Source organism: Cetorhinus maximus, chromosome 29 (genome assembly GCF_964194155.1).
Source record: "Cetorhinus maximus chromosome 29, sCetMax3.hap1.1, whole genome shotgun sequence".
NCBI classification, from domain to species: Eukaryota; Metazoa; Chordata; class Chondrichthyes; order Lamniformes; family Cetorhinidae; genus Cetorhinus; species Cetorhinus maximus.
The window spans coordinates 17,456,538-17,480,107 of record NC_135907.1 but is presented as its reverse complement, the minus strand read 5'-3'; the positions used below and the strand labels follow the sequence as shown (position 1 = coordinate 17,480,107).

General features: G+C 43.5%; 1 protein-coding gene across 4 annotated transcripts in view; it reads right to left on the bottom strand.

Annotated features, from left to right (window-relative positions):
* Positions 1-291: 291 nt before the first annotated feature.
* Positions 292-23,570, bottom strand: part of med25 (mediator complex subunit 25) — a 44,986-nt gene continuing 21,707 nt past the window's right edge. Inside the window, exons 11-20 of one of the 4 annotated variants that reach the window (XM_078531676.1) lie at positions 23,315-23,434; positions 22,836-22,921; positions 21,282-21,339; positions 20,003-20,110; positions 16,074-16,262; positions 15,325-15,432; positions 13,816-13,899; positions 8,032-8,208; positions 5,342-5,546; positions 292-3,919 (exon numbers count right to left, since the gene is read on the bottom strand). In XM_078531676.1, coding sequence (XP_078387802.1) covers positions 3,816-3,919; positions 5,342-5,546; positions 8,032-8,208; positions 13,816-13,899; positions 15,325-15,432; positions 16,074-16,262; positions 20,003-20,110; positions 21,282-21,339; positions 22,836-22,921; positions 23,315-23,434 — 1,239 coding nt within the window. In that variant the 3' untranslated portion in view covers positions 292-3,815. The remainder of the gene's footprint in view (positions 3,920-5,341; positions 5,547-8,031; positions 8,209-13,815; positions 13,900-15,324; positions 15,433-16,073; positions 16,263-20,002; positions 20,111-21,281; positions 21,340-22,835; positions 22,922-23,314; positions 23,435-23,570) is intronic. The other 3 variants (XM_078531678.1, XM_078531677.1, XM_078531680.1) reach the window with 3 other exon arrangements.

Below are 23,570 nucleotides of genomic sequence, written 5' to 3'. Positions count from 1 at the left end.
TACGAAGATAAAAGCAAAAAAACTGCGGATGCTGGAAATCCAAAACAAAAACAAAAATACCTGGAAAAACTCAGCAGGTCTGGCAGCATCTGCGGAGAGGAACACAGTTAACGTTTCGAGTCCGCATGACTCTTCAACAGAACTAAGGAAAAATAAAAAAGGGGTGAAATATAAGCTGGTTTAAGGGGGGTGGGACAAGAAGAGCTGGATAGAAGGCCAGTGATATTATTATGACCTATGTTATGAAGCACTGTTGAGATGAAAGTCGCTGAAACTTAGAAGAAAACAAGCAACTGTTGAGAATAAATTTATTTATCATGTGAAAAGAAACTATACAACATCCATTAAACACATTATTCCTCCGTTCATTCCGTGATACCCATTGCACACAGTTCCAGTTTTTCTATACAACATTTGAAAGGATATAAAACCTCTACACCACTGTATAAGATATAAATTGACAAAACTGAAGTTGCATTTAATAAAAATCCATCTCACTGAAATCATGAAAAAGGTCAGTTAAGGACAGGCAGAAAGAGAGGGAGTGGGGTGGATGGGGATTGGGATCAATTCACTCCTCCTCTCAACATTGCATATGGCAGTACACCACTGGGTACCATTCTTCTGTCAAAGTGTTAAAATGTGGAACTCGTAACAATTGCAACAAACTGGCTTTGCCTTATTCTCATAATTAATGCAATAATTAGATCAATTAAAACACCAATACAATTTTAGAGCATCATGAATGATTACCGTTATACATTGTGGTGTGAACCATTTAAGGTTTGTGTCTTGGGATGGCCAATTGAACAGACAGGGATGTTCTTTCTCTTCTTCTCTTCAAACACAACTCTTAAATGTTGTAAGGCAAGTCGTTATCCATCCAAAAAAACCCAGCTCCAAGTTAAAAATGCAAACTGCTAGGCCTCACACACTCTGGCCCATCTGCAATTTCAAAGAACATCCACTCAAGTTGGACAGGCTGTTTGTATTTTCCATTCTGATGGGAAGCAAGGTGCTGAAACATTTAAGGGGAAGTTAGGTAAGTAATTGGGGGGGAAAGAGAGGAATAGAAGGATGTGCTGACAGGAGGGGGTGAAGTAAGGTGGTGGAGGAGGAGCATAAACAGCAGCATCATTTGGACTGGATGCCTGTTTCTACACTGAACTCAATGTAACTCATTTAGCTTCCTTTTTCTTTGTATTAATTCATAGGGTGAGCGCTTGCGTTGAAATAGTGGATTTCAGGCTCCTCTGATGGCTGAATTGGTTCAGACAGTGAATAATGAGGTGTGAAGAACAGGAGACTGCTTGGTTTGGTGGCCAGTTTGTGTCGAGTTAGCTAATCCAAGCCAGTGCCACAGTAGAGAAGCAAATAACAGGTTAGTGCCCCAGGTCACAAAGGCCAAATGGCCTGCCAATACTCATCCAGAAATGGCAGGCACTTGACTGAGGTACTGGAGGGTGTACACACCTGCTGGCACTGTAGACCAACAGGGAATCAATGCCCATGGGAAACTATATGAAGTAATTCAGTGACCGGTAAAGAAAAAAAATGGAATTAGGGCTGATGCTTAGGAACTTGCCAACAGAAGTGGAAAACCAACTGAACTTTGCTAGTTTGAGATCTGCGCTTTTCCGAGTAGCACCATTTAGTGCCAGGATATCCTGGCTAAAGTAGGATCTGTTGAGAGGGATGCTTCCTCCCAGTTGATACAACAGCCAACGGGGTTACTTGCTGGGAGAAAATGGCAGTAGAAGTTATTGAGTGCAGTCTTCCAAATGGAACAGAGAAACTCAGAATCCAGTAACTTCCAACTGTAAATACCTTCACTGTGATGGGATAAAGAACAAAAAAACTTGCATTTATACAGCACCTTTTCATGGTCTCAGGACATTCTGAAGCAATTTACAGTCAATTAAGTACTTTGAAGTGTAGTTACTGTCGTCATGTAGGAAACGTAGTTGCCAAATAATGCAGTAAGCTCCCACAAACAGCTTTGAAATAAAAGACCAGATCATCTGTTTTAGTAAATATTGGAGAACTCCCCTGTGCTTCTTTTAAATAATGCCACAGCATCTTTTATGGCCACCTGACAGGGTATCAGTTTAACATCTGACCTGAAAGACGGTATCTCCAATAGTGCAGCACTCCCTCAGAACTGTACAGCAGTGCTAGCCTAGATTTTGTGTTCAAGTCTTGAGTGGGACGTGAACCCACAACCTGGCAACCAAGGAGCGAGAGAGTGTTTTTTAAAAAAATTCATTCACGGGATGTGAGCGTCACTGGCTAGGCTAGCATTTATTGCCCACCCCCAACTGCCCTTAAGGCAGTGGTGAGCACTTGAACCGCCGCAGTCCATGTGATGTAGGTACACTCACAGTGATTTTAGGGAGGGAGTTCCAGAATTTCAACTGTCTGTGTGTGTGGGTGTGGAGTAAAAATGAGAGGCATTGCGCAGCTCCTGCTGCTTGTAGCTACTCCAGGAGTTCTGCTGTCATGATATATCACGCTTGTCTATCTTGCACCATCCTAACACATCCACCGTGGCTCATCTGCAATCGCTCTGTAACGTATCTGCAATCACTCAGTGATGTCCATTATCCAACCACCCCTAAGTCGACTCCTTTTTCTGCTGCCCTCCACTGTGCCCTCTAACAGAGGTCTCTGTATCTTTTCGATCTGATCAAATGGCCGAAATACTGATAATCTCTCTTCTGGATGTCACTTTTTAAAGAGAGAGTTCTTTTTTTCTTCTTGCAATTTCAAGCACCTCTTCATTTGTCGTGATCTGCCTGTGGAATTTTATGGAGCACTGTGTAGCGAAGAGGGGAAATCAAAGCCATATTTAATCATACAAAAGTACTGAAAACAAAGGCAACCACCAAAAGCTCAACTTAAATGGATGTAGGCAAAGGAGCCAGCTGAGTCTGTAAACAAAGCTCCACCCATTCAACACACTCCACCCACTGCACCCAACTGTCCTTTACTAGCTTACTCCTCGCTGTCTTGCAGCTTTGGATCCCAGTTGCAGCAAGGTTTTTCCACCAGACCGGATCGGGACTAGAACTTGAACTTTTTCATGGCCCATCTGAAATTTTCTAAAAACGGAACGGGACGTTCTCGTTATTTTCTTGGGGGAAGCAAAATGTCTTTTTTCATGCTTACAAAATGTATGCTGTGATGTGGAGACAACCTCAGTAGCCTTAAGAACAGGTTTCCGTGAACTTGCATTGTCGACAGAGCAGGCCTCAGAGGCTGAAAGCATGATCCCCACCATGTCGTGGCTCAAGCTGGCAATCCTAGTTACAATGTCGATTCCTTGATGGTTATCTTCAGGTCTGCTGACTGAGGGTGGGGGGGTGTGTGTGAAAAAAAGAAACAAAAACACAGACGCCAGGTTGCCTCTGTTCAAAATTAAATACATTAAAAAAAAACTGCAGTAATCAGATCAATACATACTGAGCAAAAATAAACCAACATACTGAAAGCAACCTTCCAACGATAGCAGATGTAACTTTCAAACTCGACCTGTCCCTTTAAAAAAAAAAGGGATTCAGTACCAATTGGGTTGTCCGATCCACCCAATCCCCTCTGATTTTCTGAGATAGCCGAATATATTTGGAAAAAAAAATACAAACACAGACTCTTCCAGTTCCTACCACTAACCCATTCAAAAAGGACAGCAAGTCAAATGCGGATTTCTTTGTTTTCCCTTGTAGGCCGGGAAGTAGTTCATCTCGCTGACTTAAATATCGGGCTTCCATACGTCACGTCCACACCTTGCACAAAGGGAAGTCAAGCTCGGGAAACTTTTAGATGAGATCCATCAGAATCTCCTCCTCCAACAGACTCGTGCCTTGCTGCAACCCACCCTGAGGGACTGGGCCCCGCGGGCCTGCATTCATCATCATCTGGCCTGCAGATTTAAAAATTACAAAAAGGAAATCATTAACTACACAGCCAAGTACGAGCCAAGGGGTTGCAAACACACCTTGTGCCCAGAATCTGGGAAAAGCAATAGATAACTGCTGGGAAGAACTTTTCAAACGCAAAGAATATCAACCACTGGATTTTGGGCCATTACCATTCTAAAGCCATTGCTGTCTGAAAGATCTTACACTAGGGCTGACTGATCTTTGTATGGCAGTAACTCTAATCGATTCAGTTTCTTTTTATTCATTCAACAATAACAATTTGTATTTATGTTGAGGTGGTCTTGTGGCTCAGTGGGTAGTGTCCCTGCCACTGAGCCAGAAGCTTCAGGTTTGAGTCCCACTCCAGGACTTGATGGCCAAGGAAGGTGCACTCATAACATGGCAAACAGGTTGAGTAGCAACCTGCAAATCCTTCCTACAGGAGGAAGAAGGATGACAGTGACCCCTGGTCAGCCATGTTTGATGCAGGATGATACGCTTCAGGCTAGCAACCAGTTCCCGGAAAAAAACAAGCTACAAAAACAGACATAAGCAAAAACTTTGTCTGCCTCGTGTGTCTCTGGATGCTGAAGAGATTATGAGTATTAGTTTAACATAAAGCATCCCAAAGTGCTTCATGGGAGTGTTATAAATTTGATACTGAGCCAAGCAAAGGCCAAAAAGCTTGGCAAGAGGTAAATTTTAAGGAATGTTTATAATTCCAAAGTGTACTTAGGAGGCTCATTTAATGGATGTGTCACACATCAGCTATGAATAGCAGAACCTGTCCAGATTTAGACACACTGGAGTGATAATTCAATCTAAAAGAATTACAGGCTCTCTTTGGCTAAACCAGGAATTCTTCGTGCAGACTTAGGCTCCCTTTACTTGTGAACAGCTAGCAGAAGACTCTCCCAGATACCCTCCAGCAAGAAGGTTAGAGTATTTCGCCCTATGAGTTGTTGGTGATTCCCTAATTCCCTGGCTGCTGATTGGTCTCAACTACTATTGTTAACCAAAACCCCCATCATTGCTCCTCCTCCATCTCATCACCAAGCCACTGCCACTTTTATTCTATGGTTCCCACATAAGACTGTGTCCTCTGGAAAGTGACAAAAGCTTATATGCATGCGTACTTGGTTTCTTCTCACCAATATTTGCCAATGATGTACTTACCCAATGAGAAATTGTATATTTAGGGTTATATTCAATGCCAAGGTGACTGTTGACGTGATCTCTAACAGCATTCATCCAGATGGGTTCTGATCCTTTATGACTGGTAAATTCATGCATTCCCATGTACTTCGTGTACTTGTACACAACTTTCATTCATCCATCCAATTTTGCTGCTGTGGCCTGGTTCCCTTTACGAGATAATCCATATGCCCATTAACGGTAGCCATCGGGACTTTGGAATTTCTTACCTTGTAAAGGTGGGCGCTGTGCCATCTGGCTGCCCCATGGCTGCCCCGGACCTTGGTGCATTAGCTGTTGACCTTGCATCTGGAGTTGTTGTCCTTGAGTGTGATGGGGCATCTGCTGACCCATGGACTGATGGGAAAGCATCTGCGAGGCTTGCTGCTGGATATGGTGCATGGGTTGCTGAGGTTGTGGAACCCCACTCTGCGACTAGGACAAAAAAAAAATATCAGAATTAAAAATAATAATTACAGGGCCAAAACAAACCAGGAAAATCAAATATTCACGTGAAGGGAAGGAGTGGGAGCGAAGGAGCAGATGGGCAGCTTGGAAGCTTTATTTGGCTTACACAATACATTATCTTTAGCCGTTACGTACGTCAAAATCCATCTTTTAAAACATCTATAATCTTGTTACATTTCTGGTTTATTCCGGGGCCAAGAATTTGTGAACATTTTTCTAATTTGATTTTACAAAAAATTAAGTTTTGGCGAGGTCGTTGGCACGTCAGGAAATTCCCTCAGAACTCTCCCCAAGCTGATGTTATGAAGGATTTTGAAACACCCCATCATAAGTAGTCACATGTAACTGCTGGTCCCTTCCTCCAAGTAACACAGGCAACACCAGCTGCAACTCAATTAAGGCAAGTCACAGCAAGTCCAATTTCATTCACTTGCCAACACGCAATAAGCTGACCTTCTCATATCACAAAACTGCACGCAAAAATATTCAGCATTTCAAGCCTCTTGCCCCACCACCACAAGTGAGACATTGGGCAAGTGTTTTTCCGGTTCTGTGAAAGAGGACAAAATCCGCTGTACAAGCGGGTGACAGATCTCCTGGGAATGCCTGCATTGGCACCATCATCGCCTCTCAAACATTAAAGGATTAGTACCTTGGTCCCAGATTCACAGCTGACAGCCACGCGCGGGTCAGAGAATTGGGAGCTATAATGGTGCAGCTCAATCCTTCGCGCCCTCTAAATCCAAACATGGCATTACCGTTCAAGTCTGAGAAGGATGGCCCCGTGTCTTGAGTTCTAGAAATCGTGAGTCTGGAAACTTGAGTCATTAAAGGACTTGATTTTTGATGGTTTGTTAACTGGAGTTCATTGGCCAGGAGAGTCGGAAAGGGCTGCCCTTAATACTGTTAACCCATTTATGGGAAAATCCTACATTTGAATTCCAAAATCTGTTGGTACAGTCCCTGCCTTACAGTAAATGTATTGCTATTAAATTCAATAGGCAGCTAATCAAAATATTTTTAAAAATAGGGGGAGACAGTGACGCCATGGTAATGTCACTCAACTCGTAACCCAGAGGCCGGACTAATGTTCTAGGGACATGGGTTCAAATCCCACCATGGCAGCTGGTGGAATTTAAATTCAATTAATAAAATCTAGACTGAAAGCTAGCAGTGACCATGAAAATATCAATTGTCATAAAAACCTATCTGGTTCGCTAATGTTCCTGGTGGGGAATGGGCTATCCTTCTATCCTTACTGCGAGTCTGGTCAGGTTAATATGGTTGACTCTTAACTGCCTTCCAAAATGGCCAAGCAAGCCACTCATCTCAAGGGCAATTAGGGATGGGCAACAAATGCTGGCCTTTGTCAGTGACACCCACTTCCTATAAAAGAATAAATTTTTAAAAAGGTTGCAAAATTAGTGACTCAAAATCCTAGCAGAATGGAGATTATTGGGTAATTTTCCCAATCACTGCTGTAAATAACTGGGATTGGCTTTATGCACAGAATGCACTCATCCACTCTGCATTTGGGAGAAAATCTTGTGCTCAAGGCTCTGCTGTAGTTTCAGTTATAAATGCAGAGACACTGTTGGCCGAGCTCATTGAACAATTGCTGCAGTTCCACCCCAACCTGAAGTCATTGACTGACACAGTGTCAACATTCGTTCTGTCCTTTTTTAGGACTAGGCAATTGACTGTCCCAACTGTTAGCAGTTGCATCGAGAATCTCATCACAATGGCAAATCCACTTTATCCCCAGGTGCAAACAGCTGATTAAAACTGCTTTAAAATCCGACAGGAGAGAGTACAGGGTAAGCACTTGTGAAGCTACCCAAAACTTTCAGTTAGTGTGTTAGACGTAGCTCCCTCATAATCGGCTCCTATCATAATGATAAATAGTTAACGAGTCTGAAATAGTTATCATGATAAAACAGTGTAACCGCTGGGGATCATTAACAACTTGAGACACAGAATTAACAGTAACATGAATTTAAACTTTATATGGCTCTGTGCTGTGCACCTATTAAAACTACCAAGGCAGATAACTTCTCTCATCTTAGCGAATCAACAGTTGCTAACACTTAATACAAAATCCAAAATACCACAGATGCTGGAAATTTGAAATTAAAACAAACTGTTGGAAATACTCAGCAGTCAGGTAGCATTGGCTAACTTTAGCTGGGTTTATCTCCCCATTGATGCCACCTTACCTAAATTTTCTACTTTTAATAGTTGCTAACAATTGTGTCACCACTTCATCATTCAGAAATTCAAATTCTGCTGCTCTTAATAACAGTGAAACAAACAAACAAAACAAAATCTCGTGATAATCAAGGCTGCATCATTGAAAGGTCTTGCAGTGCACTTTGAAAAATATCACAAGATTAGAGAAATGAGGCAAAAGTGCTTCATGAAAGCAGATATTTGCATTTGCGATTACACTCACTGTTTGTTGACTGAGAAGCAGGCTGCGAAGCTGTGGGTTAGCACCAGGGTTAGGTGGTCGGAGCAGTGCTCCAGTCTGCTGCGGAGCCTGAGGCTGACTCTGAGGTGGGCCGCCTGATTGTTGCTGCTGTGTCGCAGCCTGGGCTTGCTGCTGCACTCTGAGCTGCATCTGCTGCTGCTGTTAGTGAGGGGAAAAAAAATTATAAACAATGCAAACCAGAAGGGTAGCAGGGCTGCACTAAATTTTGATAAAGCAAATAATTAGAACTATGAATAACTTGAAGGTTTCCCTGCAACACTTAACTCAGCTCTTAGCTAAGTAACTAGAGGAAGCATTGTTAATAGAATCCAAGCCGGTTGGAGAAGTGAAAACCAAGACAGAGAGCTTTTCTTTACTACGAGTTTATTGACTTTGTTCAGCCTCGTACCTCTCCTTCAAACCCCAGTGTCCCGGCTGTCTCCTATTTCTACGTGATCAAAGTACTTAATTAAACAATGCCCTTCACCTGTGTATCTTAACAATATATAATATATTTAACATACTATTAAGAGATTCCCCTTTCTTTCTTTAAACAGTAAACTTTCTAAAAAATAATTTCAAAACAAATCAAAGAAAAAAATGATTTTCCATCATAATGAGACATCCTTCTTCTAGGGTCTCCAACAATTTCCTCAAGCAAGCATTCCTTTATATAAAACAGTCTGATAACTGCTGACTTGCGTTGACCCATTTAACCTTAGAGACCCTACACCCCTCCCACGGCACCTTCCCATGCAACCGCAGAAGGTGCAATACCTGCCCCTTTACTTCCCCTCTCCTCACCGTCCGAGGGCCCAAACGCTCCTTTCAAGTGAAGCAGCATTTCACTTGCACTTCCTTCAATTTAGTCTACTGCATTCGTTGCTCCCAATGCGGTTTCCTCTACATTGGAGAGACCAAACGCAGACTGCGTGACCGCTTTGCAGAACACCTTCGGTCTGTCCACAAGCATTACCCAGACCTCCCTGTCGCTTGTCATTTCAACACTCCACCCTGCTCTCATGCCCACATGTCCGTCCTTGGTCTGCTGCATTGCTCCAGTGAAGCTCAACGCAAACTGGAGGAACAGCACCTTATCTTCCGACTAGGCACTTTACAACCTTCCGGACTGAATATTGAGTTCAACAATTTTAGATCATGAACTCTCTCCTCTATCCCTACCCCCTTTCCGATCCCCCCCTTTTTTCCCCAATAATTTATATAGATTTTTCTTTTCCCACCTATTTCCATTATTTTTAAATGTATTTCCATCCATTGTTTTATCTCTACCGTTTAGCCTTTTTCAATTCCTTCACCCCACCCCACCCCCACTAGGGCTATCTGTACCTTGCTTGTCCTGCTTTCTACCCTTAATAAGCATATTCCTTCGATAATATCACCACCTTCAACACCTCTTTGTCCTTTTGGTTATCTCCACCTATCACTGGCCCTCTATCCAGCTCTACTTGTCCCCCCCCCCCCCCAACCCCCCGCCTTAAACCAGCTTATATTTCACCTCTCTTCTATTTTTACTTAGTTCTGTTGAAGAGTCATACAGACTCGAAACATTAACTGTGTTCCTCTCCGCAGATGCTGCCAAGGTTTCCAGGTATTTTTGTTTTTGTTTTGGATTTCCAGCATCCGCAGTTTTTTGCTTGTATCTTAACCTTAGAGGTCTTTTTTCTCTAACATTTCCTTTTCTCAGTCACACTCAAGTACACATTATCCCATAGAGAATGGCTATACATGCAACATTTAATGGGCAAACTTTGTCCTTCTAGATGGTAGCAGTCGTGGATTTGGAAGGTGCTACCTAAGGAACCTTGGTGAGTTTCTGCAGTGCAACGTGTAGATGGTACACACTGCTGCTACTGTGTGTCGGTGGAGGAAGTGAATGTTTGTGGACGGGGGCCAATCAAATGGGCTGCTTTGTCCTGGATGGTGTCGAGCTTCTTGAGTGTTGTTGGAGCTGCACTCATTCAGGCAAGTGGAGAGTATTCCATCACACTCCTAACTTGTGCCTTGTAGATGGTGGGACAGGCTTTGGGGAGTCAGGAGGCAAGTTACTTGCCACAGGCTTCCCAGCCTCTGAAGTGTTCTTGTAGTCACAGTATTTAGATGGCTAGTCCAGTTCAGTTTCTGGTCAATGGTAATCCTAAGGTTGTTGATAGTAGGGGATTCAGCGATGGTAATGCCAATGAATGTCGAAGAGCAATGGTTAGATTCTCTCTTGTTGGAGATGGTTTTTGCCTGGTACTTGTGTTTTGCAAATGTTACTTGCCACTTGTCAGCCCAAGCCTGGATATTGTCCAGGTCTTGCTGCATTTAGACATGGACTGCTTCAGTATCTGAGAAGTCACGAATAGTGAACATCATGCAATCATCAGCAAACATCCCCACTTCTGACCTTATGATGGAAGGAAGGTCATTGATGAAGCAGCTAAAAATGGTTGGGCCACGAACACCACCCTCAGGAACTCCTGCAGTGATGTCCTGGAACTGAGATGATTGACCTCCAAAAACCACAACCCTCTGCCTTTGTGCTAGTTATGATCCAGCCAGCAGATCCAGCCAGCAGAAAGTTTTCCTCCTGATTCCCACTGACTCGTTTTGCTAGGGTTGCTTGATGCCACACTTGGTCAATGCTGCCTTGATGTCAAGGGCAGTCACTTTCACCTCACCTCTGGAGTTCAGCTCTTTTGTCCATGTTTGAAACAAGGCTGTAATGAGGTCAGGAGCTGAGTGACCCTGGCAGAACCCAAACTGAGCATCAGTGAGGTTATTGCTAGCAAGTATCACTTGATAGCACTGTTGATAGCCCCTTCCATCACTTCAATGATGGAGAGTTGACTGATGGAGCAATAATTGACTGGGTTGGATTTGCCCTGCTTTTTGCATACAGGACGTACCTGGGCAATTTTCCGCACTGCCGGTTAGATGCCAGTATTGTAGCCAAAGCTGTTCCAGTACAGCTCAGGGTGCGGCAAGTTCTGGAGCATAAGTCTTCAGTACTATTGCCGGAATATTGTCAGGGCCCATGGCCTTTGCAGTATCCAGTGCCTTCAGTCGTTTCCTGATACCATGTGGAGTGAATCAAATTGGCTGAAGACTGGCATCTGTGATTCTGGAGACCTCCGGAGGAGGCCAAGATGGATCATCCACTCGGATGAAGATTTTGGCAAATGCTTCAGCCTTTTGCACTGATGTGCTGGGCTCCTCCATCATTGAGGATGGGAATATTTATGGAGCTTCCTCTCTAGTGAGTTGTTTAATTGTACACCGCCATTCATGACTGGATGTGGCTGAACTTGGATCTGATTTGTTGGTTGTGGGGTTGCTTAGCTCTGTCTATCACTTGCTGCTTATGCTGTTTGACATGCAAGCAACCCTGTGTTGTAACTTCGCCAGGTCGATGCCTCATTTTTAGGTATGCCTGGTGCTGCTCCTGGCATGCCCTCCTGTACTCTTCATTGAATCAGGGTTGATCCCCAGGCTTGGTGGTAATGGTAGAGTGGGGGATATGCTGGGCCATGACATTACAGATTGCAGTTGAGTACAATTCTGCTTCTGCTGATGGCTCTCAGCACCTCATGGGTGCCCAGTCTTGAGTTGCTAGATTGTTCGAAATCTATCCCATTTGGCACAGTGGTACTGCCACACAACACGACGTAGGGTATCCTCAATGTGAAGACAGACTTCGTCTCCACAAGGACTGTGCAGTGGTCACTCCTACTGATACTGTCATGGACAGATGCATCTGTGGCAGACAGGTTGGTGAGGATGAGGTCAAGTATGTTTTTCCCTCTTGCTGGCTCCCTCACAACCTGCCGCAGACCCAGTCTAGCAGCTATGTCCTTTAGGACTCGGCCAGCTTGATCTGTACTTGTGCCACCGAGCCACTTTTCGTGAAGGGCATTGAAGTTCCCCACCCAGAGTACATTCTGCACCCTTGCCACCCTCAGTGCTTCCTCCAAGTGGTGTTCAACATGGAGGAGCACTGATTCATCAGCTGAGGAGGGGGTGATACGTGGTAATCAGCAGCATGTTGACCTGATGTCATGAGGCTTCATGGGGGCCGGAGCTGATGTTGAGGGCTCCCAGGGCAACTGCCTCCTGACTTTATACCTCTGTGCTGCCACTTCTGCTGGGACGTCCTACCGAAGGGACAGGACATACCCAGGGATGGTGGTGATGGTGTCTCGGACATGATCTGTAAAATATGATTCTGTGAGGATGACTATATCAGGCTGTTGCTTGACTAGTCTGAGAGACAGCTCAATTTTGGCACAATCCCCCAGATGCTCGTAAGGAGGACTTTGCAGGGTCGACAGGGCTGAGTTTGCCACTGTCATTTCCGTCAATGCTGGGTGGTCCGTCCAGTTTCATTGTTTTTTATTGGCTTTTTAGCGGTTTTGATAAAATTGAGTGGTTTGCTAGGCCATTTCAGAGGGCATTTAATAGTCAACCACATTACTGCAGATCTGGAGTCACATGTAGGCCAGACCAGGTGGGGGCAGCAGATATCCTTCCCTAAAGGACATTAGTGAACCAGATGGGTTTTTACAACAATTGACAATGGTTTCACGGTCATCATCAGGCTTCTAATTCCAGATAGTCAATGGATTCAAGTTTGTGGTGGGATTCGAACCCAGGTCTCCAGATCATCACCCTAGGTCTCTGGACTACCAATCCATTGACAATACCACTAAGCCACTGCCTCCTCCCTGACACTTACAGTGCCGTACTGAGGGAGCTCTGCACTGAGATGCTGTTTGTCAGAAGCATTAAACAAAGGCCCGACTTGCTCTCAGGTGGGTGCAAAAGATCTCACGGCCACCAGTTTAAAGATCAGGGGAGTTCTCCCCAGCGTGCTGGCCAATATTTATCCCCTAACCAACAGCTCCAGCAGATGATAAGTTTATTTATTTCACTGCTGTTCGTGGGAGTTTGCTGTGCCCAAATTGGCTGCTACTACATTACAACAACTTCAAAAGCACTTCATTTGCTGTCAAACACTGTGGGGGCAGGGAGGGGGCAAAAGATTTAAAAAAGCACTATATAAAAGTGTGGCTATTAGTGAGGTCAAGTTTTTTTCTTCAGGTTTCAAACAAGTAGCTTCAAAATGCAAGTTGTAAATTTAGGTGCTCCCACCAATCAGAAACAATGCAGCAGGGTATCTGAAATTTCTTAGGTGGTGGGAATGCCTGGCACCAGACATTAACTCATTACATGAGGGAGGGGAATTAACGCAGGGCTTCCCAAACTGTGGGTCACGAGTCCACTAGGGGGTCACAAGCTCTGAGACAGCAATGGCTATGATGGAGCTTGGACTGAGTGCTAGCAGCTGCGAGGCCCCTTTAAATTAATTTTTGTTGTTGGTGGGTGCTCGGAGGCCCGATTGCTGCTGCAAAAAAGTGAAAAAAAAATAGGGGTTTTTTTTTGTAGCAACCCTGTTTTTTCACCAACTCACACAACACTCAGCTTCTGTGCCCCCCCCCCACCCTCAATCAAGAATTAAAAACCCCCTCTCCTCCACTAAACAAATGAAGCTTCCCCTTCATGTCGCTCAACAACTGATGCCTCTCCTCAGTCCCGCTGCTCAACAGCTCACATACTCCCCAAATTTTCAACCTGGGGGTCACACAAAGTCTGAGGCATTAAAATGGGGTCTCACAGGAAAAAGGTTTGTGAAGCACTGAATTAATGGATAAGCCACAAACACCAAACAAGTGTATGTTTCCAGGCAGCAACACTCAGTCCACTCACCAGATTCTGCTGCCGCTGTTGGTCGTCCATTGTCGTTACCGTGTGAACCTGAGGTATTGAGGTGGTCACTGGCTGACCTGGTATCTGAATGGTGGGGGAAGGGAGGGTAGAAAGAAAGTAAAAATCACTTTTTGAAAAAAAATATAGACTTGCAATGCTTTACAAAAAAGATCAATTACGTGGATAGGACTGATCATAATTTCTTCTTTCGTCTTTGGGTCTAATGGGCTCAGTCTCCTCTCTGCAAAAGTCTGCAGCAAATTAAGCTTGTGACAGTACCTACTCAGTCCCTGTGGGTACAAGCCCATAAAACAAATCTGCTCAAAATTCAATGCAAATTAGCAATCTTGTCCAGGGAGGGTGAGGCATTCCCTGGTCCAGGGAGGTGTGAATTCTTCTGAAGTTGGAGTTGACATGCTCTGGGAACAGAGCAGAGCAGAGGGAGTTTTACCCTCAGCTACTAAGTTTTTTGGAGGTCTTTCAGCACAGTGGATAACATCCAGGCCTCTGAACCAGAAGCTCCGGGATCAAATCCCACTCCACAACCTGATGGCCAAGAAAGGTGCATTCATAACACAGCCAAGCAGATCGAGTGTCAACTTGTAAATCCTTTCAACATGCCCTTTTACAGCCTGCCATTGGTGTGAGAGATTTCTGCTCAGCCATGTGATGGAAAGAACGTTGCAGCCTCTACCATCACAATCCATCGTTCCAAACTACAACATACATGTGAATGTGTACATTGCCACAGCAACTCTTAACTCCTTGGAGAGCCGGTTGGCTCAGTGGCTGGAAGGCCGTTGTGGATCAGATTGGTGCCAACAGCATGGAGTTTGATCCCCATTCCGGCTGGGGTGGATTCAGGACCTGTCCCCTTGCCCTATCCATGGTGGAAGTCGTGGTGCTATGGGTCAGATCTACCTTCAGGCAGGGAACTCAATAAGAATCTGAGTTTTGCACGACCTGATTTGAACCCATGTACCGAGTTAACTGATCTCCCGCCAGGGCACTAATTAGCTTTGCCCCTGGGCTAGACATGGAAACAAGTCAGCCAAGGTTCAAGGGTGCTAAGTAATGATTCTTGGAAAGTGTATGTACATTGATGTTGAGTGCAGACAGGATTGAGTTTGATTGTAGTGCCTGCTCTGACCAATTAGCTTACCGGCTCTCAGTATCTAGATTCTCATATGAAGGATAGCCACTCGAGTGAGGCACTAGAGAACTAGGCTCTAGTACAAGTCAGAAAAAGTGGTAGGGAATTGCAAGAGGAAAAGATTATATACCCAAAATCACCCTGTCTCCAGATTGACACCCAAGTGGCTTCCTTGGCCACCCTCAGTTCAGGATGAAGGGTGCTCAAAGCATCAGTCAACTATTCTTACTGTGTCCCTTGTAACAAATACAATGAGAAACGGGCTTTGTTTAAACTGCTGCAGAGTTACTATATACCCTGCAATGTTCAAAATATGAATTGGTAATGCGTGAACATTCACCTGTGATCATTCATACCTGTTGCTGCTGCACTCCTTGAGACACCGGCATTGCCCCAGGTGGCTTCTGCATAAATGCTGGAGTGGGTATAGATCCAGTCCCCATTGGCTGTGTCCCACTCATTTGCTGCCAAATTAAAAGATACAAGATGACACAAACAAATCTATTATCATAGCTTGAGAGACCATTGGAAGAAAGTGCAGAGGGGAGGTGAGGTTGGGGGGGTGGAGTGGTGGGTGGAGGACTAAAAAGTTATGCTGGCACCACTCTTCAGTCTAGAAAACCATCCTATAGGTTGTAGAAGTGAAATCCAGTTTCTCCTTCCTCCTACTGAGGAATATGCATCTTAACTCCATTCAAACCACCCGACCCCCATCGCATAAATCAGGATATCAATCTGTGCAACAAGTTGAATGAATACATTAGTTCTACTAGTCCACGGTAGTGCGATAGCTCAACACAAATAGTGCATGACTTAAAAGTTGAGTGAATAGTAGAGCACCTTAAAAGTATATTTTCGAAGGCAGTCCACAGTTTGAATTACTAACCAGATGTTGTTTATGGATGAAGTGATTTATATACTTGAGTTTGACAGCATTTCCTGAATAATGGTATCCTCAGACACACAAGGATACCAATACACTAAGCATTCAGCTATAAGCAGATAAAACAGACAGAAATACACTTAAAATAGGGGCCCACCCAAAAGCCATTGCCTAGGTTGAAAGATGCATTATTAACGAGAGAGTTCTAATTAAGCTGCTTACATTCCTCTGCTGTTCAATTTTCTGCTGCTGCGCTTTCTTGTGGTTGGTTATGACCAGTCGGATTCCATTCACAAAACCACTCTGATCATTTGGGATTAAACCCATGAAGATTTTCTTCTTGGAGGAGTACAGCAGCATCAAGACACGGACCTCACAAGGAGCACTGTGTGGAAAATGGACACAACCCGCCTGGAAGAAACATGGATCCAGGATATAGCATTAATGTTGAACAGAATTCTAGATGAGAATGCATCTGGCAAATTCTAACCATTCTGGAATAGGTTCACAAGGCGTTCTTCAGTGCCCTGCTCTTATGATTCCCGCCCATCACGAACATACGAATTAGGAGCCTGCTCCGCCATTCAATAAGATAATGGGTGATCTGATATTAACCTCAACTTCACATTCTGGCCTACCCATGATAACCTTTCACCCCCTTGCTTATCAAGAATCTATCTACCTCTGCCTTAAAAATATTCAAAGATTCTGCCTCCACCACCTTTTATGGAAGAGAGTTCCAAAGACTTTAGAACATCAAAAATTCTCCATCTGTCTTAAATGGGTGACTCGTTTTTACGGAATGATCTCTAGTTCTAGATTCTCCCACAAGAGGGAACATTCTCTCCACATCCACCCTGTCAAGTCTCCTCAGGATCTTATATGCTTCAATCAAGTCGCCTCTTGCTCTTCCAAACTCCAGTGGATACAAGCCTAGCCTGTCCAACCTTTCCTCATAAGACAACTCGCCCATTCCAGGTATTAGTCTAGTCAACCTTTTCTGAACTGCTTCTTTCCTCAAATGAGACCAATACTGTACACAGTACTCCAGGTGTGGTCTCACCAATGCCCTTATAACTGAAGCATAACCTCCCTACCTTTGTATTCAATTCCCCTCGCAATAAACGATAACATTCTATTAGCTTTCCTAATTACTTGCTGTATCTGCATACTAACCTTTTGCGATTCATGCACTAGAACATCCAGACCCCTCTGCATCTCAGAGCTCTGCAATATTTCATCATTTAGATATGCTTTTTTATTGTTCCTGCCAAAATGGACAATTTCACAGTTTCCCACAGTATAACCCATTTGCCAGATCTTTGCCCACTCACATAACCTATGTGCTTTAGTAGCCTCCTTATGGCCTCTTCACAGCTTACTTTCATACCTATCTTTGTGTCATCAGCAAATTTAGCAGCCATACCTTCAATCCCTTCATGCAAGTCATTCATATAAATTGTAAAAAGAGTTGAGGCCCCAGCACTTATCCCTGTGGCACATCACTCATTACATCCTGCCAACCAGGAAATGACCCACTTATGCCACCCGCTGTTTCCTGTTAGCTAGCCAATCTTCTATCCGTGTCAATATGTTACCCACTACACCATGAGCTCTTATTTTCCGCAATAACCTTTGATGTGGCACCTTATCAAATGTCTTCTGAAAATTTAAGTGCAGTGCATCCACTGGCTCCCTTTTATCCCAGCACAGGGTTACTTCTTCAAATAACTCCAATCAATTGGTTAAGTATGATTTCCCTTTCACAAAAATCATGCTGACTCTGCCTGATTACCATGAATTTATCTATGTGCTCTGCTATATCATCTTTAATAATAGCTTCTAACATTTCCCCTATGACAGATGTTAAAATAGCTAGCCTATGTTTCCTGCTTTCTGTCTCCCTCCATTTTTGAATAAAGGAGTTACATTGGTTATTTTCCAATCCAATGGAACTTTCCCCGAATCTAGTGAATTTTGGAAAATTATCTCACTAGCCACTTCTTTTAAGGCCCTAGGATGAAGTAAGTCAGGGCCCAGGGACTTAGCAAATTAATGGAACTGCAGGTTGACAAGTACTACTTCCCCTTTCCAATTCCTGATTTACAGCTATTTCTAGGGTGTCACTTGCATCCTCTATAGTGAAGATCGATGCAAAATATCTGTTCAATCCATCTGCCATCTCATTATTTTCCATTATTAATTCCCCAGATTCACTTTCTATAGGACCAACGCTCGCTTTAGCTCTTTTTTGCAACTATCTGTAAAACACTGACTATCTTTATATTTCTAGCTAGCTTTCTCTCGTACTCTAATCTTTCCTTCCTTAGTAATCTTTGTCATTCTTTGCTGTTTTTTTATACTTTGTCCAATCTTTTGACCTGCCACCCATCTTTGTGCAATTTTATGTTTTTTCTTCAAGTATTTTACTATTTATTTATTTAGTTAGTTAACCACAGATGGTGAATCCTCCCCTTGGAATTTCTCTCTAATTGGAATGCATCTATTCTGTATATTCTGAAATAGCCCCTTAAATGTCCGCTACTGCATCTCTACTGACCTATCCCTTAACCTGAATTGCCAGTTCACTTTCATTAGCTCTGCTTTCATGCCCTCACAATTGCCCTTATTCAAGCTTAAATTATTAGTCTTAGACCCACTCTTCTCTCCTTCAAACTAAATGTAAAATTCAATCATATTACAGGGACGCCTTCATTATTAGGTCACTGCTTAATCCTATCTTGTTGGGCAATAACAGGTCTAGAACAGCCTGCTCTTTGATTGGTGCCAGAACATGTTGTTCTAAGAAGCTGTCCCAAAAGCATTCTATGAACTCATCATCTTGGCTACCTTTGCCCATCTGATCTTTCCAATCTTAAGATTCGCCACGTACCTTTCCGACAAGCTCCCATTATTTCTTCTTTGATACCCCATTCTACCATGTGGTTACAGTTTGGTGGCCTGTTGACCATTCCCACAAGTGGCTTCTTACCTTTATCATTCCTCATCTCTACCCAAACCACTTCTATATTCTGGTTTCCTGAACTTAGGTCATTCCTCTCTATTGTGCTAATATCATCTTTAATTAACAGAGCCACCCCTCCACCTTTCCCTAGCTTCCTGTCCTTCCTAATTGTCACATACCCTTCAACTACAGCTCTGCAACCGGTCTCGCTCAAAGTAGTTTCTATTTGCACATCTTCATTTCTAATTCCTCAGCTGCTTCCCTTTTGGCTCATAAAAAACAGAACATGGAACTACACAGCAGGGCAGGCAGCATCCACAGTATTAGGCATTTGTGTCTATCTGTTCACTCACTTTGCTAGCTAGCCTTTCTCCAGTAACTGGTGCACCTCCCCGCCACCCACCTTCTTTCCAAGACACAATAGGAGTGGGCTCATGCAGAATATTAACACCAGCATAGACCAGTTTAGCTGAAAGCACAGAGCAGAAACAGGCCATTCTATTTAATTCCATGGCATGCCATGTAAAATCATTTGAACAACTCATCTGTGACAAGTCTTTCTGTGGGGAAAACAGGAGACAAAATCCCACCCATGCTCAGGAAAATAATTAACTAAATAAGTCAGTGAAAAATAATTTACAATAGAAGTGAGATTTGGGGATTAACTGTGTGTTCATAACACTGTACGTGATTAAAAGACCACATTCCACAAATCAGTGCAATACACACCCAGTTTGAAGTTGTGGTTACAGGACTGCCCTCATCCATCGTGCTTCCAATTTTCATTCTCCATCTCTCTTTTCCTCTCTCTCAGCAATAGTACAGTCAGTGCTCAGAATTCCTATTGCTCTTATTAAGCCCCATATGTACCATTCCACAGGTCATATTTCCTTGCTGCATCTTCATAGCTGGGATAATTACGGTGTCCTAATCCAACTCATTCTTTTCAGGGATGAAACTTCCTCAATTTTCACTTCCTCTCACAACCTGAAGGCTATTAAAACCCAAACTTGACTTCACCCAAGCACCACTTCATTCGTTTCCTGCTCCTTTTTCACCCTTGGTGCTGCCCCTCACTATGAAGCTGGGTTCCTGACCCGAGATCATTCAGCAAAAAAAAAAGCTGATTTCCAGTAATATCACTCAAAAGTTAAAGAGCTTGGGAGGAGGTCACTTGGGTACTTACAAAGCCATTGGCCATGATTCGATACAGTCCCTTTAACGACTCCAAATCCTTGTTTGTGAACTGAAACTGAACCATTCGAGAATTACGGAATAAATGTCCGAGTGTTGTCTGGGTAGTGGAGGGGGAAAGGACAAAAACAGGTACAAGATAGTTAGATGGCAAATCAGAACCTTTAAAAAAAAGCTTCTTACTCCCTTTCCTTCATTTCTCCCCCAACTAAACCATAGTATTTTCTTCATGATCTTGGGTGAAGCTGTATCATAAGCAAAAAAGACCAAACACAATCGAACGCATCTATCTTACAAACATACAAAATTGACAGGCAACAAAAACTAACTGGCCCATCAAGCTTTCCCCATGTTCATAATGGTTGGAACATCATGGCTAAACACTTCCCATCCTTCCACTGCCATGCTGTTTTCCGCCAGCGGATCACTGTTTTTTTTTAAGTGTTCAATCAAGGGATGTGGGCTTCGCTGGCTAGGCCAGCATTTATTGCCCATTTATTGAGGTGGTGGTGGTGAGCTGCCTTCTTGAACCGCTGCAGTCCAAGAAGGCAGCTCACCACCACCTTCTCAAGGGCAATTAGGGATGGGCAATAAATCCTGGCCCAGCCAGCGAAGCCCACATCTCTTAAATGAACACTAAAAAAAACAATGATCCGCTGGCAGGAAACAACATGGCAGTGGAAGGATGGGAAGTGTCTAGCCATGATGGTCCAACCATCATGAACATGGGGAAAGCTGATTTTTGCTGCCTGCCAATTTTGTATGTTTGCAAGATAGGCACATATTTCCCCATTAGCAATGCAGAATCATAATATTCAAAGATAGAAAGGACATCCTAACTTCAGTCCCCTCTCATCATATGTGTCAGACCTTCCAGACTTCATCATAATACTGCAGCAAGTGACAAGATGTCTACAAGAATAACCGAGCTAGACAGAAGATAATTTAATTTTCAATCCTTCCACGAAGTGCTTCATTTCTACTTGTTGACTCTTGGGCAGTCTGCTTTTAAGACTGGAGTATGTTTGGGGGTGGGGGGGGGGTGAGGAGGCCAACGGAGGCAGCAAAGGGGAGGGTTGGAAACAGATCCTGAAGTGCAAAGCAGCAGCACTGCTGACCAGAGTAAATATGTCAACACGTGAAGAATTACACTGTTTGCTCACCTAATTTTCCCCCTCCCTTCCCAACATACCACAACTTGTTCTATCAAGTGAACTACCTGTGATCAATACATTCAATTCAAATCTGGCAAACAACCCTCACTTGCTTACCAGTAGCTGTTGTGGAATGAGCTGCATGATTAGTTTCTGAGGCCACTGGTCTGTCTTCCTGTAGAAGAATTGAGATAGGGAGAAAAGAAGGGGTTGAAAAACAACAGTAAAGCAGAGTGCGCTTCCCTTAAACCATAGGTTCAGCGTTATTTTATACTCTCAGGCATATCTCCCCCTTAGCTAACAAGGAAGGAATTTGAAAATTCTTTCGCAAAGGTAGGAAGAGGAAATCTCACCTGTCAAAGCCTCATAAAACTCAATTTAAACACAAAATAGACAGAAAGGTTGCAAATCTGAAACAAAAATCATGAAATGTGCGGCTATCAGCATCTGATAAGAGATAGGTTGACTTTTGAGGTAAGGTGTTTCATCGGAATGGATCTACACTCTTGAGCAGTGGAGGCTAACCCGCCTTTTTTGTTTTCAGGTGCTTATGAGGCTGCTACTTATTTCCAGCATTTTCTTTTTTAACCAATCAGCTATTAAGAAATTTTTTTTTTGTTGCTCAAACATGATGCTGATTAAATAATGGCCAAAAAGAGTGACTGAGTTCATCAGACAAAGGAGTTACAATATTAACAGACATCCTTTAGCCTAGAGGGATAGATGCTTCAACTTTAAGAACTGTAGTTCTATGAAACCCAGCAACATTTACAAATCAATTATCTTCATTAGGTCACTGACGCACAGCCCTCAGACAGAAACACTGAAAGATCAACACAGCAGCTTTTGATAGAAGTTAACAAATAAGGCTTGGCAGGTATACATATGAAGTGCTGAGGGAGTGCTGTACTCAGAGGTGCTGCCTTTCAGATAAGACGTTAAACAAAGGCTCAGTCTACCTTCTTAAGGCGGATGTAAAAGATCCCAGGACACACTTTCGAAGAGCAGGAGAGCTCTCCTTGGTGTCCTAACCAATATTTTCCCTCCATCTACATCACTAAAAAGAGCTTATCTGGTCATTCTCTCATTGCTATTTGTGGGAGCTTACTGCGTACAAGTCAGCAGCAATGTTTCAAAGTGGTGACTGCACTTGAAAAGGTACTTCATTGGCTGCAAAGCACCTAGAGATCTTGAGGTTGTGAAAAATACTATATAAATGCTTTTCTTTCTTTCTTTTACCGCATCAAAGAGGCTGGAGGTTTAATCTCCAAGTCTGTGCTAGTAGCTGATCTGAGTTAGGATGGTATTAATGATGGTCTCAGGATCCCAAGGACAAAGGAAGGCGATGGGTGGTATAAAACAGTTGGCTTCCTGCTACCCAGTGTCATGCAGTAAACTTCTGCTGGAGAGAAACTGGGCTCAGCTGTGAGGTGCAGCTGTGTAGAACAGCAAATCTTGCCAACAATGCTGCCCAGACTTTCAGAAGAAAGGCACATAGGTAAGGTAGTAAGGGGGTTACCAACACTGGAGAAATCTCATCCCAACGAATGACAACAAGAAACATGGGGAGAGGAGAAGGAAAAAAATATCATGCTTGATTTTTTTTTTTAAATGGGTTATTTCGAGTAAGATTTCTTCTAAATGTGAGCATCTTTCTGCTCTTATACTTACAGGTTCTCGCCTGGGTTGACGTACACCTGGCATGGAAGCGATCTCGTCAGCTTTGCAGTTAAATCCACTGATGCAGGTTTGGGTTTCTGTGGAATGTGGAGCAAAAGGAGAATTCAATCTGGGCAACATTCAGCAGGGTGAAGCCAAGTTTTGAAAAATAGCTCAATTTCTGAAGTTATAACATGCCAATGGCTGGAGTATTTTTAACCAGCACTGTAAATAACTATCCAGCAATACCAAGTGGCTGTGCAATTGTACTTCAAGCTAATTATATATTTTTCCCTTTCAAAATCTTCTCTCAAGTGGGTGGCGAAAGAGAAGTGTTACATTTCAAGCAGTTGGATTACTACAAACTACACTTGTCATGTCTTTGTTAGACACCCAAACACCTCCTTAATCTGATAGAGTTTCTCCTTTAATTTGCTCCTCTGGCATCATTCTAGTCAATAAAAATAAACACAAAGACAGACATATCTCACCTCCTGCCACTCCAAAACCCCACTCCATGCTAGGATCTTATTGGCCACCGAGCCAGGAGGTGGAGGTGCCACAGTCACTCCGACGACATTTCCAGCACCAGCTCCAACACCCACGGTCTGCTGAAAGAACAGAGCCAAATACGATTACTAAATAATTGAGATGATGCAAGTGCTAAGTTCCTCTCCTGATCTGCCCATCCCCAACCCCCCAATCTAATTCTGCTTTCCTGCTCTCTTGAAGAGGTATAGTCGCACT